Source organism: Pan paniscus, chromosome 1 (genome assembly GCF_029289425.2).
Source record: "Pan paniscus chromosome 1, NHGRI_mPanPan1-v2.0_pri, whole genome shotgun sequence".
Lineage (NCBI taxonomy): Eukaryota > Metazoa > Chordata > Mammalia > Primates > Hominidae > Pan > Pan paniscus.
Window position 1 is genome coordinate 190,947,374 of NC_073249.2, and position 17,551 is coordinate 190,964,924.

General features: G+C 46.4%; 1 protein-coding gene across 4 annotated transcripts in view; it reads right to left on the bottom strand.

The window, feature by feature from the left end:
- The window catches only part of AGO1 (argonaute RISC component 1), a 41,057-nt gene extending 24,525 nt beyond the window's left edge, over nucleotides 1-16,532 (bottom strand). For 2 of the 4 annotated variants that reach the window (XM_003812579.6, XM_008965043.5), the window contains exons 1-8: nucleotides 16,283-16,532; nucleotides 11,116-11,299; nucleotides 7,089-7,209; nucleotides 6,488-6,669; nucleotides 5,956-6,092; nucleotides 5,595-5,729; nucleotides 5,364-5,451; nucleotides 4,498-4,645 (exon numbers count right to left, since the gene is read on the bottom strand). In XM_003812579.6, coding sequence (XP_003812627.1) covers nucleotides 4,498-4,645; nucleotides 5,364-5,451; nucleotides 5,595-5,729; nucleotides 5,956-6,092; nucleotides 6,488-6,669; nucleotides 7,089-7,209; nucleotides 11,116-11,299; nucleotides 16,283-16,307 — 1,020 coding nt within the window. In that variant the 5' untranslated portion in view covers nucleotides 16,308-16,532. Of the gene's footprint in view, nucleotides 1-4,497; nucleotides 4,646-5,363; nucleotides 5,452-5,594; nucleotides 5,730-5,955; nucleotides 6,175-6,487; nucleotides 6,670-7,088; nucleotides 7,210-11,115; nucleotides 11,443-16,282 lie in introns of those variants that run through there. The other 2 variants (XM_034961257.3, XM_034961260.3) reach the window with 2 other exon arrangements.
- Between the last annotated feature and the right edge of the window lie 1,019 nt (nucleotides 16,533-17,551).

Here is a 17,551-nt window from a genome sequence, read left to right on the forward strand (position 1 = left end):
TACTAGTTCTCGTCCTAATTCCCAGAGTTCATGGTAAACAATGGGAAGGAAAACCAGCCCAAGGTCACCTGCCTTCAAACTCCATATTCCAGAGAATAAACAAAATAGTCAATTCACTTAATGAAAATCCAAAATTATTGAAATTTGTGAGATTGCTCTCTTAAAGGTGTCTTAAAGTTGTAGCATTCTCTACAGGTGGTTACAGATACAGAATTAACACTAGCAAAAGACTAAATCAGGGATGTGGTGAAATTAGAATACTTGTACAACGCCAGTGGGAATATAAAATGGTATGGCAATTTCTCAAAAAATTAACCACAGAATTACCATATAAACCAGCAATTCTGCTTCTGGGTATGTACTCAAAAAAAATGAAAACAGGAACTTCAACAAATATTTTTACATCTCTGTTCACAGCAGCATTATTCACAATAACCAAAAGGAAGAAGCAACCCAAGTATCCATGGATAGATGAATGAATAAACAAAACATGATATATACATACAACGGACTATTATTCAGCCTTAAAAAAGAAGGGAATCCTAACATGCTACAACACGGATGAACCTTGAAGACATTGTGTTAAGTGAAATATGCCAGTCAAAAAAGGACAAATACTATGATTCCACTTATTTGAGGTACCTACAGTGGTCAAATTCATAAAGACAGAAAGTAGAATGGTGGTTGCTAGGGGTTAAAAGGAGGGAGTTGCCATTTAATGGGTATAGAGTTTCAGTGTGGAATGATGAAAAAGTTCTGGAGATTGGTCATGGTGATGGTTGTACAACTGCATGAATGTATTTAATGCCACAGAACTGTATACTTAAAAATGGTTAAAATGGTAAATTTTACATTATGTATATTTTACCACAATTTGAAAAAGACGGAAGAAGGAATGAACTGTGATTTGAACATGAATAAATGATTTTGTGGACACTCAATGACCTACATAACTATTCAAGGAAGACACAGAGGTGGACTGGAGGCACTACTTCTAGTTTCTAATTGAATCTTCACAACTAGGAACTAGAACAATAATCCATATCGTTCTTCTACTTAAAATTTTCCAATGGATTCATATTATAATTAGAATAAAATCCTACCTGGCCAGAAATTACAACTGTCATTCTTTGCTGATGGGATTGTAAAATATCATAGCTACTTTGGGAAACAATCAGGCAGCTCATCACAATGTTAAACATTGGCCAGGTGCAATGGCTCACGCCTGTAATCCCAGCACTTTGGGAGGCTGAGGCGGGCGGATCATGAGTCAGGAGATCGAGACCATTCTGGCTAACACCGTGAAACCCCATCTCTACTAAAAATACAAAAAATTAGCCAGGCGTGGTGGTCGGCGCCTGCATTCCCAGCTACTCGGGAGGCTGAGGCAGGAGAATGGCGTGAACCCAGGAGGCGGAGCTTGCAGTGAGCCGAGATCGTGCCACTGCACTCCAGCCTGGGTAACAGAGCGAGACTCCATCTCAAAAAAAAAAAAAAAGATGTTAAACATTGTTATATATTATATCACTCTTAGGTGTATACTCCAGAGAAATAAAAACTTATGTTCACACAAAAATGTGTACATCAATGTTCACAGCAGCATTATTCATGATACCCAAAAAGTAGAAACAATCCAAATGTCCATTAACTGATAAATGAATTAACAAAATATGACATATCCATCTGATGGAACGAGGATAAACCTTGAAAACATTATGCTAAATGACATAAGCCAGTCAAAAAAGGCCACATATTGTATTATTTCACATATATGATATGTCCAAAATAGGTATACCCAGAGACTGAAAGTAAATTAGTGGTTACTACAGGCTGTTGGGGAGAGAACGAATGGTGCATAACTGCTAATGAATATAGGCTTTCTTTTAGGAGTGATATGTTCTGGAATCAGATAGTGGTGATGGCTGTTGTACAATTCTGTGAATATACTAAAACTACCTAATCATTTTAAAATGGTGAATTTTATGGTATGTGAATTATATCTCGATAAAGCTGTTTTTTTATTTTTTTTTGAGACAGGGTCTCCCTCTGTTGCCCAGGCTAGAATCCAGTGGCACAATCACAGCTCACTGGGTTCAAGCAATGCTTCCACCTCAGCCTCCCAAGTAGCTAGGACCACACCACACCTACAGTCAAGCGATCCTCCTGCCTTGACCTCCCAACGTGCTGGGATTACAGGTATGAGCCACACAGCCAACCTGGATAAAGCTTTTCCAAAAAACAATAATAAAATGCCACGTGGTTTCAACAGGCTATATTATTTGACCCTCTGCAGAATCATATCCTACTGCTTTTCCCCTCACACAATACATTCTAGCCACCATAGCCTTCTGTCTATCCCTCAAAAGATCCAAATTCTCTTCTGCTTTAGAACCTTTGTACTCCTCCTGCCTGGAAGGCTCTTCTCTCAGGTTGTTACAAGGTTGATTCTATGTCATAATTTGGGACTTAGCTCAAATGTCTCCTAAAAGAGGACCTCCCTAACAACTAAAATAGCTCTCTACCCTCTTCCTCCCTTACTTCTATCCCCTTAACCTATTTTATTATTCTTATAGCACTTATCACCATCTGAAACTACTTTATGTGTTTATCAACTTATTGTCTATCTCCCCCTTCTAGAATGTAAGCTCCATAACAGCTGGGACCTTGTCTGTCTTGTTAATCTCCATGTTCCTAGCACCTAAGAGTATATGACACATAGTAGGACCTCAATAAATATATGTTAAATAAGCAACAACAGAAATCAAGGTCTAAGTCATAACATAAATTATACCCCTTGGAAACTACTGTTTAAATAGAAATAATGTTAATTTGCTAACAAATCTCTGCTTACAGTAAATATCACCTACTATCTACTTAGCTAAGATTGTCCCTAAAGACCTCTGTTTATACCTCAGAGAACATGTTGCCTTCATGTGCATCAGTAGCTATTAACCAAGTCAGAGTTCTTGGTTTTGGGGATCTCTTCTCCCTTCAGCCTAACTCCCTCAGGTTAGTTCTGAAATCCTAGAAGCTCACCAGAAGACTAGAGCTTTGGTCTGGGCTATCTGACTTCTGCTGTTGGATAAAAGTAAGAGGGTAGGCCAGGCGTGGCAGCTCATGCCCGTAATCCAGCACTTTGGGAGGCCGAGGCAGGCAGATCACTTGAGGCCAGGAGATCAGTGTGGCCAACATGGCGAAACCCCATCTCTACTAAAAATACAAAAAAAACTTATCTGGGCACGGTGGCGCACACCTGTAATCCTAGCTACTGGAGGCTGAGGCATGAGAATTGCTTGAACCTGGGAGGCTGAGGAGGTTACAGTGAGCCGAGATGGTGCCACTGCACTCCAGCGAGACTCTGTCTCAAAAAAACAAAAAAGAAAAAGAGGGTAGTCTAGTATAGTGCTTCTCCAACGTTAATGTACATTCCCTTTGGATCTTGTTAAAGGACAGATTCTGGCTGGGCATGGTGGCTCACACCTGTAATCCCAGCACTTTGGGAGGCCAAGGTGGGCGGATCACCTGAGGTCAGGAGTTCGAGACCAGCCTGACCAACATGGAGAAACCCCGTCTCTACTAAAAATACAAAATTAGCTGGGTGTGGTGGCGCATGCCTGTAATTCCAACTACTCAGGAGACTGAGGCAGGAGAATCACTTGAACCCGGGAGGCAGAGGTTGCAGTTAGCCAACATCATGCCATTGCACTCCAGCCTGGGCAACAAGAACGAAACTCCATCTCAAAAAAAAAAAAAAAAAAAAAAGATTCTGATTCAGTCGGTATGGGTGGAACCTGAAATCTGCATTTTAAGCAAGCTCTCAGGTAATGCCTATCCTATTGGTACACATGACCACACTTTTTGAGTAGCATTGGACGAGACAATGAAGCAGTAGGCAGTAGTTTCTCATTCAATATTTTGGCTAGTATGTACCAAACAAAATATAGCCCAGTGATTCTGTATTTGTATTCTATAACTTAGTGTTAGTTACTATTCCTCCTCTAGTTGCAGAATTCCAAAGGTCTACTGACTTATAAAAGTATGACAATCTTGGGGCTAAAACTTTTTCAAAAGGAACACATTAATCCTTGGAGAAACATGATTTACATTATAGGTAGTATTTATCACCAGTTTGTGTAGAATAAGGTAGACTTATATCTTCAGGTCACTTAGGATCCCAGCTCTAAACAACAGGGGAAGAGAAATTAAGAGAACATGAGTGTGGGTATCTAAAATCTCTGTCCTCTACGAACTAATTACTTATTAAACAGTAAATTCAACTTGTCTCTGCCTGGCAGCCCTGAAAGAACATGAGAGTAGGATGGGGGATAAGGAAACAACTTAGCAGGTAAGAACGAGGCCTCTATTTCACAGGAGAACTACCTCATACCTTCTCAGAATGTCAGTTTTCCAAACTTCAAAATGAAAGAACAGACATCTGATGATCAGCACGCAGGTATATACAATGCCTATTCCCCAGCCATTACTTGGCAATCTCACCTCTAGGGGAAGGTAGGTATGCTTTTGTTCCTGGCCAACTTGTAGGCAGGGCAGATGGGGATACTTGAGCTGAAGGTTATATTTCTGCTTGAAATACTGTGCCACTGTGCACTCCACAGTCTGTCCACTCTCCAGCTGTAAGGGGAATCTGTTCAGAAGAAGGGAAGGAAGGGGGTGTCATAACCCAGCATTCAGTCCCACTTCTCTAGACCCACAACCATGGAAGCCTCAGATTTTTTCCTTTTTCATTTGGCCCCAATATGACGTGCAGGAAGGAAGTCCCAGACTTTGCTTCATCCTATCCAACTTCTTTGAGCATTGCCACTCATGGGAAAACAGGACATACAGGGCTCCAAGAGAGAAGCCAAAGGTTTGAAAGGCAAGTTCCACAAAAGTCAGAAGTCAGGACACTATCTGACTCATTTATTTCCAATGTTGAGCATAAAGCCTGACACAGAGTAGACACTCATAATAATCAGTATAGCCTAAGGTCAAGAATGGGAATGGAATCAATGACAGCTTCCCCAAGGAGCCCAGGAGCCTCGCTTTCTTTTTCAAGAGAAAGAATAATTTGAGAGAGATTCTAACATTTGCCTAACCCTAACAGGAATCAGAGAACACACTTGCTCTCAAGTAAAGAACCAAAGAGGCGAGGAGATCAAGAAGGTAAAAATGGTAGGGAGAGTATCAACAGATCACAGAAGGTTGAGAAAGGATGCCAAATTCCCACAGCTTATCTTCAAAAACAGGGCCAGTCCCCAAGGCTCATTCTCAAGGCCAGTGGGGGAGGGAGGGAGGGAAAGATAGTTTTAAATCTCAGCCCTTCTCCACCAACAAAGTATGACTCAGCACCCCTGCCAACTTACGTCTGATGGCTAGCAGGGCGACGGGTAACATTACACACGCGGTACTTCCTCTTCATCTGTCCACAGTGGGTGACTTCCACCTTCAGGCCTGAGATACACACACTGCTTGTCAGGGCTAAAATAGGTTGCTCATGTGCCCAGGCTTGGTCTCTCCCCTGAGCATACCCCAAGGGGATTTCCTCTTAGGGCTAAAGTGGCGCTGTTTCCCTTCCCCTCCTGTTGGGTCCTCACCCTTGATCTCCTTGGTGAAGCGAACGCGCTGAGAGTCCGTGAGGGGCTTGGGCTGCTCATCTATGTTCCTGATGTCCAGCACCTCACACATGAACTCAATCACTGGCTGTGCCTTATAAAAGGCAGTGGCTGAGACTGTGGGGACAGGGTAAAGACAGCTCAGCTCAGGTTCTGTCTTCCACAATACATGGAGGCACAACAATTTATACCCTCTTCCTTAAAGGGCATTGGGATGGGGGAAGGGGGTGCCAGGGCTGTAGGAATTAGACTAGGAGTGTGGTTGCAGAGCTGGGAGGGATGAGGCTGGGAGTGTGGTCACTGGACTTGGGGTGCCCCTGGCTCCATAGCTCTCCCCACTCACCATCAATGTTGAGCATCATCTTCCACATGGCAGGGCGCACAGACTGGTGAAAGCCGAACCAGACCTCGCGCCCACCCCCCAGCGGGTGGTAGTAGCCCTCAGGCGGTGAGAAGAAGGAGCGGCCCACAGGGGTGTACCTGGCAGGGACAGGCAGAGAACTGGTCCCTCGGGCACAGGCCCCCACCCTGTGAGGCATCCTGGGCACGGAGGAGCCCTGGCCTGAAAGGCAGGACACCGGGGCTTTAATGCCAGCTCTGATGCTTTACTAGTTGTATGACTGACCTTGTACAAGTTTCTACCTTCTCTCTGCCCTGCAGGGACAGATGGGATGAGGCCCAAAGATATCTAAGAAGTTCAGGGCCAGGGCTTTAAACCATCTAAATATAAATACACATTTGCCTGGCAAGTGGTAGGGCTTCAAATAATTTTTTTTTTTAATGGCACTCTGTGGGACCTTAATATGTGCTCCCCCTCCTCCCCTGACAGCAGTTCTGCCAACACTAGTAGCCCAGATACTAACTACACCCAATACCTCATGGATGCCAGGTGCCTCATGGCCACATCCAGGGCTTGCACAGACTCCAAGGGAACAGGGATCTGGCCGCTGACCAGGGCCTCATGCAGCATTCGCCAGCTCACAATGGCTAGCCACTTGATGGAGACCTTAAAGATTCGATCCTTCCCTTCCCCAGGGATTGTCACCTCAAAGTCGACCTTCAGGAGGGTGAAAGAAAGGGATGAAGGATTGCCATTGCTCTGCGAGAATGACCCCCAACTCCATGGATTTGCTGAGAACATGTTCTTCAAGTTGATAGGGGCTCAAAATGAAAATCCAGAGTAAGTCTAGCCCCTTAGGTTCTAGCCACCTTGGCTCAGTGCTTCTGTTCCTCTCAACTACCTCTCAGCCTAGCAGGAAGCCCTTAGGTCTATTTTAAGTCTAATCTCAATCTGTTTAGGACACGGACAGGCACATGATAGACTAAATAAACATCAGCACCTACCCACCCCTCACCCTAAAACATACTTTCTCAGCACAAAAGATGAAAAGGATCTCTGGATCTCCAAAGAGGCTTACATGAGCTTGGTTCTACCCCAGACCCCTGACACAGGCCTAGCCTGACTCCCAACCTTACCCGTTCGTTGCCAATGGGCAGTGCTGTGACAGTGTAAATGTTCTTCTTTCCATCATACACAGGCTTGCGATCACCAAAGATCTGAGGCTTGAAATGCTGGACCATGTATTCCACCACTTCCCTGTGGGGGATAGGAGTGGCCTGTGGAAGCTGAGAGACTACCACCACTTCAAGTTTTGGAAGTAATTCAAAGTCCAGGCAATGTCCCATCTATTATACTCACTCCTAACATCTACTCTATGACAGTGCTTCTCAAACTTTAATATTCCTATGAATCACCTGGAGATTTTATTAAAATGTAGCTTCTGATTCAGCAGGTCTAGAGCGAAGCCTGAAATTCTGCATTTCTAGCATGCTCCTAAGTGACACTGCTGGTCCTCAGATCACCAAGGCTGTAATGGACCTGAAAGAGTGGTGTGAGTGCCTTCTGAGAAGAGGGGGAGGCTAAAGGGAGAAAAGCTTGACTCCAGGGTCTATCAACAATCAGGAATAGGGCTAAGTATGGTGGCTCACACCTGTAATCCCAGTACTTTGGGCAGCCAAGGCAGGAGGATCACTTGAGCCTAGGAGCTCAAGGCTAGACTAGGCAACGGAGTGAGACCGTATCTTCTACAAAAAAATAAAATGTTTGTAATTAGCTGGGTACGGTGGCATGTGCCTATAATCCCAGTTGTTTGGGAGGCTGAGGCAGGAGGATCACCTAAGGCTGGGAGTTTGGGGTTACAGTGAGCTATAATCACACCACTGCACTCCGGCCTGGGGGACACAGAGAGACCCTGTCTCAAAAAAAAAAACAAAAAACAAAAAAAAAGGATGGCCAGGTGCAGTGGATCATACCTATAATCCCAGCACTTCGGGAGGCCAAGGCGGGCAATTCGCTTGAGCTCCCAAGGTTGAGACCAGCCTGGGCAACATGGAGAAACTCCATCTCTACAAAAAATACAAAAATTAGCCAGGCAAGGTGGTGTGTGCCTAGAGTCCCAGCTACTCAGGAGGCTGAAGTGGGAGGATCACTTGAGCCTGAGAGGCAGAGGTTGCAGTGAGCCGAGATCATGCCACTGCACTCCAGCCTGGGCGATAAAGTGAGACTCCGTCTCAAAAAAAAAATAAAAAATAAAAAATAAATTAAAACAAAACAAAACAAAAAAATCAGGAACAGAATCTAGGCTGCTCCAATCTAATCCCAGATCTCTAATCCCAGATCTGATAAGCAAAAAAGGTAGAAGAGATGTGAACTGGAATAAGAATAAACTGTGGAAGAAAAATCTCATCTCTTCCATCTCTCTGAAGCACTTAGTCTCACCACCCTATTTTTTCTCCATTACCATCTCTTACTTCCTGACCTCTGAAACTTAGACCCCAGGGTGTCCATTATTCCTTCAAAATTCCAGTTTATCTGACCAACTGACCTTCACACTTTCTAGATCAAAGTTCTTGAATACTACTGGATAACTCAAAATGGTACATTAGAAGCACTGTGATCATATGGTTTCAATCCCAATTAGGCTTCAGTGCTGCCTAGCAATCTTTTTCATGTCCCTGATTACTTCTATCCCTCCTACACTATGTAGACTATGTAGAACTTTCTCCACTAGCCTCTAACTCCAGACCCCATACTTGTCTCCTACCAGGAAGCAGCTCTAATATTGAAAAAGGCAGAGGATAGTACGCAAGGCCACCCTTGAGTTTCCAGACATATACACAAACATATTTATATGTGTGTGCATCAATTTTTCTCCTTTCTTCTTATACTCAAAATGCCCCTTCCATACATTATTTTTAAACATACAAAAATATATTCAACTTCACTTATTAGAAAAATACAATTTAAAATTAGACCAAGATCAGAATGCCAAAGATCAAAAAAATCTGAAATATTAGATTGGTGCAGGTATAGGAAGAGACACTCTGATGCTTTATTGATGGGAGTATAAGTTGATACAACTTACCTTTAAAAACAAGTTGCAATATCTGAAAACTCTGAAATGTATTAGGCCAACAGTCCCACTCCTAGCAATTTATCCTACAAATACACTCATATGAGTGCAAAAATGAATCTATATATAATAATATTCAACAGTTTCATTTTTGTAGCAGAATTTAGACTCAAATGTTCCTCAATAGATTTATTACATAAGTTATATTACAGCCACTCAACCTATGCAAAAGAATGAGGCAGATCCATATGCGCTGGTATGTAGTATCTTCAAAAATATATTGTTAAGTGGAAAAATGCAAAGTATAGAACAATGTATAAAGAACCCTATGTTTTGGGTGTTTAAAAATGTTATATGTGCATATATGCCTGTATATATGTAGAAAAGTATCTGGAAGCATATTCAAGAATGGTAACAATTGGCCGGGCATGATGGGTCATGCCTGTAATCCCAGCACTTTGGAAGGCTGAGGCGGGCAGACTGCTTGAGGTCAGGAGTTTGAGACCAGCCTGGCCAACATAGTGAAACCCTGTCTCTACTAAAAATACAAAAATTAGCCAGGCGTGGTGGTGGGTGCCTGTAATCCCAGCTACTAGGGAGGCTGAGGCAGAAGAATCGCTTGAACCCGGGAGGCAGAGGTTGCAGTGAGCCGAGATCACGCCACTGTACTCTAGCCTGGATGACAGAGTGAAACTCCGTCTCAAAAAAAAAAAGAGAATGGTAACAATTGGTCAGGCACGGTGGCTCACGCCTGTAATCCCAGTACTTTGGGAGGCCTAGGTAGGCAGATCACTTGAGGTTAGGAGTTTGAGACCAGCCTGGTCAACATGGTGAAACCCTGTCTCTACTAAAAATACCAAAAAATTATCTGGGTATGGTGGGGAGCACCTATAGTCCCAGCTACTCAGGAGGCTGAGGCAGGAGAATCGTTTGCCTGTCATCCCAGCTACTCGGGAGGCAGAGGCACGAGAATTGCCTGAACCTAGGAGGCAGAGGGTGCAGTGATCTGAGATGGCGCCACTGCACTCCAGCTTGGGCGACAGAGGGAGAAAGAAAAATCTAATTTTTCTTTCTCAAAAAGAAAAAAAGGTAACAATTAATGGTACTGGGGGACTAGAGACCAGGATAGTAAGGAGACATTTTTCACTATTATTCTTTTTGTAATATTTGAATTTTTTAATATTATACATATAGTTTTCAAATAATAAAATTAATTAAAGAAATATCACAGAGGCCAGGCACGGTGGCTCACGCCTATAATCCCAGCACTTTGCGAGGCCAAAGTGGGCAGGTCACCTGGGGTCAGGAGTTAGAGACCAGCCTGGCCAACATGGTGAAACTCCGTCTCTACTAAAAATACAAAAAAATTAGCCAGGCATGGTGGCAGATGCCTGTAATCCCAGTTACTCAGGAGGCTGAGCCAGGAGAATAGCTTAAAGCTGGGAGACAGAGGTTGCAGTGAGTTGAGATAGCGCCATTGCACTCCAGCCTGGGCAAGAGCAAAACTCCCTCTCAAAAACAAAACAAGAGCAAAACTCCCTCTCAAAAAAAAAAAAAAAAAGGAAATATCACTTCTTCTAAATAAGGCTAATCCCTCCAACTGTGCATCCTACAATGTCCTTCTGCCTCATCAAGGACATCCCATTCATTTCTCCCCTCTGTCCTTCTGCCTCATCAAGGACATCCCATTCATTTCTCCCCTCTGTCCCATACCTTTAACCTCTCCCTCTTTACTAGCTCCTTCTCCTTAATCTGTAAACATACCCATATCTCATTCTTTAAAACTCTTTATTCATTCAACTAATATTGAAATGTAGTAGGTACTGTACTTATTTCTTAACTCAATGTAGTTAGATTAACTAGCTCAACTACTTTCTGCTGAAATTGCTCTGGCAAAAGCCACTAATAATCTTCCAATAGCGAAGTCCAATTGGACTATTTTTCAGCATTTACCCTACGTGGCATCTCCCGTTCAAAAACTTCCTTAGATTTGGTGATACTACCCTCTACTGGTTTTTCTTTTACCTTTCTGGCCCCTCTTTCAAGGTTGGTGTCTTTCAGATTTGGTGGCTTAGGTGTGCATCACTTACCGGTTGACTCTACGGGGACACTTATCCGGCTTGATGTCCACCTCGTAGTGGTACACGTCGATCTTAGGGATGTCCACCTCAAAGTAATTGGCCAGGAGCTTGATTGGTTTCCCCACAGTGCCAATGCCAGGCCGGCGAGGTGCCTGGAACACCTGCTGCAGGGGGGGCAGGTAAGCGCCCGCAGCTACAAGACAAAGAGGCTGGTGAGGGTAAAGTCTGGCAATCTCCTAACTACTCTTATCAGAGGAGGAACAAGGCCTCCCAGAACAGGAACACGAGAGTATAGAGAATGCCTCTTTCCTGCTACCCAACCCAGCCAAGGGCTTCCAGGGGACATCTCAAGCTCATCTGTGTTTTTTCTCTTTTTTCTTTTTTAATCACTCTCCAGTTAGGAAAATTATCCTTATTGTCTATTTTTAATTCATTAAGTTAATATATAATAAGTTCCTATTGCATGTTAAACAGAGAGACTAAATCTGGCTCCTAGTAACAAAACCCTTTCTTTCTTCTACTAGAGTAAGACACTTGCCTCCACCAGGTATCTAGCAGACCAAGAATTTCTATTCTCTGCCAGCCAGATGCTCACTCCATTCGCCACCATGCTGAATACAAAATGGCATAACCTTGATGTTCCTTTATAGGTAGGCAGGAAGAAGATCCAGACAAGGCCAGGCTGGAGAGGGCAGGGTCAGTGTTTGAGGCAGAATTAAGGCAACTGAATGGCGAGAGTTGGAGACAGGGAAAAGGAGAAAAGGCTCAAAGGACAGAGTTTGGAGACTAAGGAAAAGAGAAAGGGGGTTGGAGAAGAGGACAGAGCTGAAGGTCACAAAAGAAAAAGGCCAGGAGAAAGAGAAGGCTGGAGTCAAGGGGTGGGGCAAAAGAGGTTAGGGTTGGAAGCTCAGGCAGGAAGAAACAAAGCAGCAACTGGGGAGACAATGATTAAAAAAAAAAAAGCTTGAATAAAGAAAGAACTAACGGGTTTGGGAAGAAGAGGTGGCAATTAGAATGCTGGAGAAGAGACACTGGCTCCGGGAAGAACACAAGATTCTCTCCATGCCCCACAGATCCTTCCACACAGAAGGTCCAGACAGCAGCAGAAGAGATCAATTTCAAGACAGAGGAGGCCCTTGGGAAAGGGATAGGGTAAGGCCAGATCCAGCTACTTTACCCTCTTTTGCCAGTCTGGCTGCTGTCTCCAGTCTTATTTTCTAGCTCGGGGGGAAGAGAGAAAAAAAGGGAATAATATGCTACTATTGTTCTTGGCAGTAGAGAACTAGCCCAAGTGGGAGAAGAGAGGGATAAACCAGCCCAGAACCTCCCATTATCAGACTTCTGCTTTCACAGTCAGACAAGCTGGGGGGATGGGGCATATCCTCAGCTGGGGGTCAGGAAGAGGTCAGAACCATTCATGGGAGGGGCAGCTTCCCAGAGCTAAGCTGCTCTGTTTCCCTCTAACCACCTGTCCAAGCCCAGTCCCACTCTGCAGACAGGGAAATGAAGGCCCAGCCTGGATGGAAAAGGTCTTCAGAACTCAGCTACATGGGGAAGGGAAAACCTATCTACTAGCACCTGGCTGCCTACCTCAGAAAGTGCTGGACAGAAATTGCACACAAGCTCACGGACAGACAGACACACATCCCCATCACACACATCCAAACACACACTTAGACCTTGGCAATTTACACTTACACACATATCCTTCACTGCCCTAGACTGAGTTCTTCAAAGGCAGGGACTATATCTGCCTTGGTCACTGTTTAATTTCCAGTGTCTGACACACACACAGGAAGTATTCAACATACTGATATGAAATGAATGAACAAACATATCCATAGACACACCACAAAAACACACAAGCACACACAGCACACAGACACACGAACACCTGCAATTGCCCAGAAACAATGATAAACACTACACAAGACAAATATGCACGTTTGTGGGTGTAGCCAGTAAGAGACATCCTTTCCCTCCCCAAGTTCTTATATTTCATTCACCTTCTTCCCCTCCCAGACTGAATAATCATTTGGGGCCTTCGGAGAAAGATAACTCCTAGATCTGGGGGGCTAGTTAGAAATGATGGGGGATGGGACAGACACTCTAGCCTCAAAGCCTTCTCTTCCCCAGAAACCCGACTACATACCACACATAGCCTTAGAGCACCTTCCTCTCCAAAGAGGCTTTGGGAAAACAGGGGAGCCCACACCCCCACTTCATCTCCAAACTAGGAAAGACAGCAGGAAGCAGGAACCTCTCTCCCATTACATCCCCCTGAAAGCCTAACAACAGCACAGTCTCCTCCCCGCCCCCCTTACCCCAGCTTTTAGTCTGAGAAAGGGAGACACTTCCCTACAGACCCAGACAGGGACAGACGGCCACTTTGTGATGCAGATGAGGGCCCCAGCACAGAGGACAAAGCTTGGGCCTAGGGGGAAAGGGGCGGGGCCCTTCTCTTCAGACAAAAGCAAGGAGGGAGGGGCCCTGAAAAGGACACTCCCCCTCCCCCATCCCCAAGGAGCCCAGAGAAGGAAAAGTAACAGAGCTGAAAACCCTGGCTCAGGATTCCTTTCTTGCAGTTCTGAGGCCCACACACCTCCCAAGGAGCCAGACTGCCTATTCAAAAGACACAAATTCAAGGTTAGGTTAGGTTAGGTTAGCTGGTGGGCAAGCAAAGACTAACAAGCCAATCTCTCCAAAAAGGATCTGTTCCATGTGAGTATACACTTTATTAAATATCCACATACGTGCTTAACCATTTATGTTCACACTTGAATGTGATTTGATTTAATTAATAAACATGTATTCTGTGCCAGGGCCTATACACTAGGCACTTGCTAGTTCTACAAATAAACCAGACACTGCTTCTACCCTCAGGGAGCACCCAGTCCACTGTATGTGCTTGGAACACACCTGAGCACAGAAGGCAGACCTGGGCATAAGCCCAGTGAGGCTAGCAACAATGCTTTAGTTTTTTGGGGGTTTTTTGTTGTTGTTTTTTACACAACGCTTTAGTTTCGTGTATTATGTCCTCAGGCCACCTTGGGACACCACTCTAACTTCTTATAAGAGAACAGTCCGGGCCTAGGAAGGAGGCAGTTATGGGGTCCCTCAATTTGCAGCTTCCAGACTGAATCTCAATTATACCCTTTACTGAGGCAAAGCCTGTCCTATTCGGCTTTTCCCAAGGCTTTGGCTGACTCCAAACAGCAGGTTCTAGCTCCTTTCCTATAAGCTTATTTTTTGTAACAAATTTTTAAAAAGTCAATTTTTCATCACTCCAGAGCCTATTAGGAATTCATCAGGATAAAAATCATTAGTCTAGAATGGGTACCAGCAACCAGCAATCCATGTGGACCTCAATGACCTACCCCACTACTCTAGTTCATGGGTTGTTGGAAATAGTCCCCAGCCTTGAAAAACAGGAGTTCCTGGGATGGAGAGAGGGTCCTGACAGAGAGGAAGTACTCAAGTCAGTTGCTCCCTGTGCTTATCCTTATGACTACACAGTCTATACAAGGCTGGTTGTTAAGAGGGAAAACAGTCACTAAGTACTTAGAGATCACTAAATGGATAACTTGAGTGAGGTCGTAGGAGCTATTTCCTTGGGAGGGTGGGAGGGAGTTAGGTCTGCTACAAAAAAAACAAAATAATTCCACTAGGAAAGTAATGAAGTTCATGGCCTAAATGGAAATTTGATTCCCATCCCCAGACCAAATGTAAGGAAGTGGTGAGAGATGACCTGAAGGATTCCCAGGTCCAGGCTCCTCGTCCCATCACAGGGTAAGACACTTAAGACACAAGAGGTATCACCACCCCACAGCCCATCCTAAGGACTCCAGTTTTCTTGAGGCAATCCTGCCTCAGTTTATCCTCTGTTCCTATGTCTTTTCCTCCTCATTGCCTGCAAATAAGAAGTTAAGGCTATCACCTAGGCCTCACCAGGATGAAGGCTATAAACTCCCCCATCATCCAACTTGTTTGTAGGGTTTAGATCTTGGCTCTAAAGACAGCCCTGACAGTTTCTGGGGAGTGGGGAAAGGAAAACGGAAAGATATCCAGTGGAAGATAGGAGCCATGAAAATATTAAGAAATATTAGAATAAATGTTATAAATGTAGAGTGTAACCTTAACAGACAATTCAATGGAAAATCTTTGGATTAAAAGCCCCCATCACTACTCAGTATTGGAGCAGAAACTTGCAAACCAAGCAGACAACTCCTTCAAGGTAGCCCCTGCCCTGTCCTTGATTCCTCCGTAACCAATACCTTTCCTAAGGCCTATCTTCAGGAGGACCCCCCCCCAGAACCCATTGCTTCGGTCCCAGTCTTTCCTGTGGCAGAAAAATGCACTTTGGCAGCTTCCCTCAACCCATTCTTAGCAAACTGTGACTGAGGGCCAAGTGTAAGAGCCCCTAAAATGGGGGAGGGGACCATAACCATTTGCACTCCGCCAGCATAACCTAAGAGAGAATGCACCCCATCAGCGCGCTCCTTTTTCCAAGCCAAACGGGGCGGGGGGGGGGTGTGTGGAGAGGTGGGGGTATTCGGACAGCCACGCCCCCACCACGTCGGGCAGCCCCTTCCAGCTGCCACCTCCGCGCATGCTCTGGAGCCTCCGCTCCGACTCCCCAGACCCACGGGGGGTAATCCCGGGACTGGGTCCCCACCCACCGCCCCCTGACCCTCGCCCTCGCGTCAGGCCCGGTGGGGCGGAGCTCACAGTCCAGCTCTGGCGCCTTCTCCCAAGAGACATTAGCCTATTCCAGCCCAGCGGAGCCCCCGCCCCCGGCATGCGGTAGCTCCAGGCCCATCTGTGTCGCCCCCTCCTCTCCTGGACACCTGGAGCCCGTCCCCTGCCACCTGCCGGGCCTCTCCGTAGGCCTCCACGGATGTCTGGGAGTCCTTCCGTGCGTGCAGGCCCTTCTCCCAGATTACTTCCAACCCGCAGGACTGTATACAGCCTCCTTGGACAAACAGCCCCCATCTCAGGGCTCTCTTCACATGGTTCTCCCCCGGAACTGCACACAGCCTCCTTCAAACTGGGCCCCCATTGTGGGAGAGCCCTTCTCCTCACTCAGGAGCGCTTCCATCACTTGGAAACCACGCTTTTCATGCGGGATCCCCCAGTCCCTGGAGCATGCACAGTTCCCCCTCCTGGGGGCCCTTACCTGCTCCCGAGGGTCCCGCTTCCATCCCATATACCCGTGCGGAGGTCAGGCGGCCCGGAGACTGTGAAGTCCAGCGTGAGGGGCCTAGGTACCCCGCACTCTCGCTGCTCGGGATCCCGGGCCGGGCTCGGCTCCCCTACCAAGCCCGGCCGCTCGCGCCGCCGCCCCCGCAGCCTCCGTTGCCGCCGCCGCCGCGGAGCCTGCAGCAGCTCCCACTGCGAGCGCCCGGCCAGCTGCCAGTGCGCAGGCGCGACCGCCGGGCCCAGGGGGCGGACCGGAACGAGTCAAGCGGGGCGCTCCGACGGCAACAAAGGCCAATGGAGAGGGGCGGGGGCACCGGGGACCCAAGGCAGCGGCCCCTGGCGGTCACCCGTCGCCATGCAGCCCGGCGGGAGGGCGCCAGTAGAGGTGCCTTGGAACCGAGCAGTGGTATAAGTGGGGCAGGGCGAAGGGACATCCCGCCACAGCAGCCTTCAGCCCTGTGTCTTTTCCCCAAATAGGTCCCTCCAAACCTACACACAGCCCCCGCCTGTCGCGCCGAGCTGCGCGCACACATTATGGGAACCCCACCTCATTCCCAGACACCCTGGCACTCCAGCGCCCAGGGGCCCTGCCTCCCACCTCTCCTCCCAATCACCCTCATCCTTCAAGCCTTGGCTGCAAAGCGACTGCCTCCACGAAGTCTTTCTCCGTCCCTAGTCACTGAACTCACTGACGCCACCCCCTCTTCCACGCCGTGTGCTGGACGCTGAGACCACAGATAAGTAGAGACGCGGCCTACCCTGGAAGATGTCACAGTTTGAACTTAAGTGCAGCTACAGAGCTCCATCCGCCGGACCTGGGAAGCACCTGCCTCCACTTTCTCATCTACAGTTCATGCCTGAACTGTCAATCAGCTTCTGCCCTCATCACATCACTTAAATGACTTTTGGGGTTGACATCCAAAGGATACTTTTCAATTATTTCTCTGCAGCATCTGTCACTGTGCCTTTACTTCCCTTCTGAGCCTTCTAATTGGCTGCGGCATCTTCTGCAGTCTCCTATTGCCTAAGTCCTTTTCAGTCTTTCTAAAGGGCCCCTTTTGCTTTTGCCTCATTAACTGTTCACTGTGGTTCCAAACCCAGCTCTCTTCTCATTCCACTCTCCCCTTAAAGGTCTCATCCACTCTTACGGCCCAACTATCCTTCCAAATCTCTGTTTCCAACCATGTCTCATACTCACATTTCCAAGTGTCTGCTGGACAGCTCCACCTGGATATCCTACCAGCAC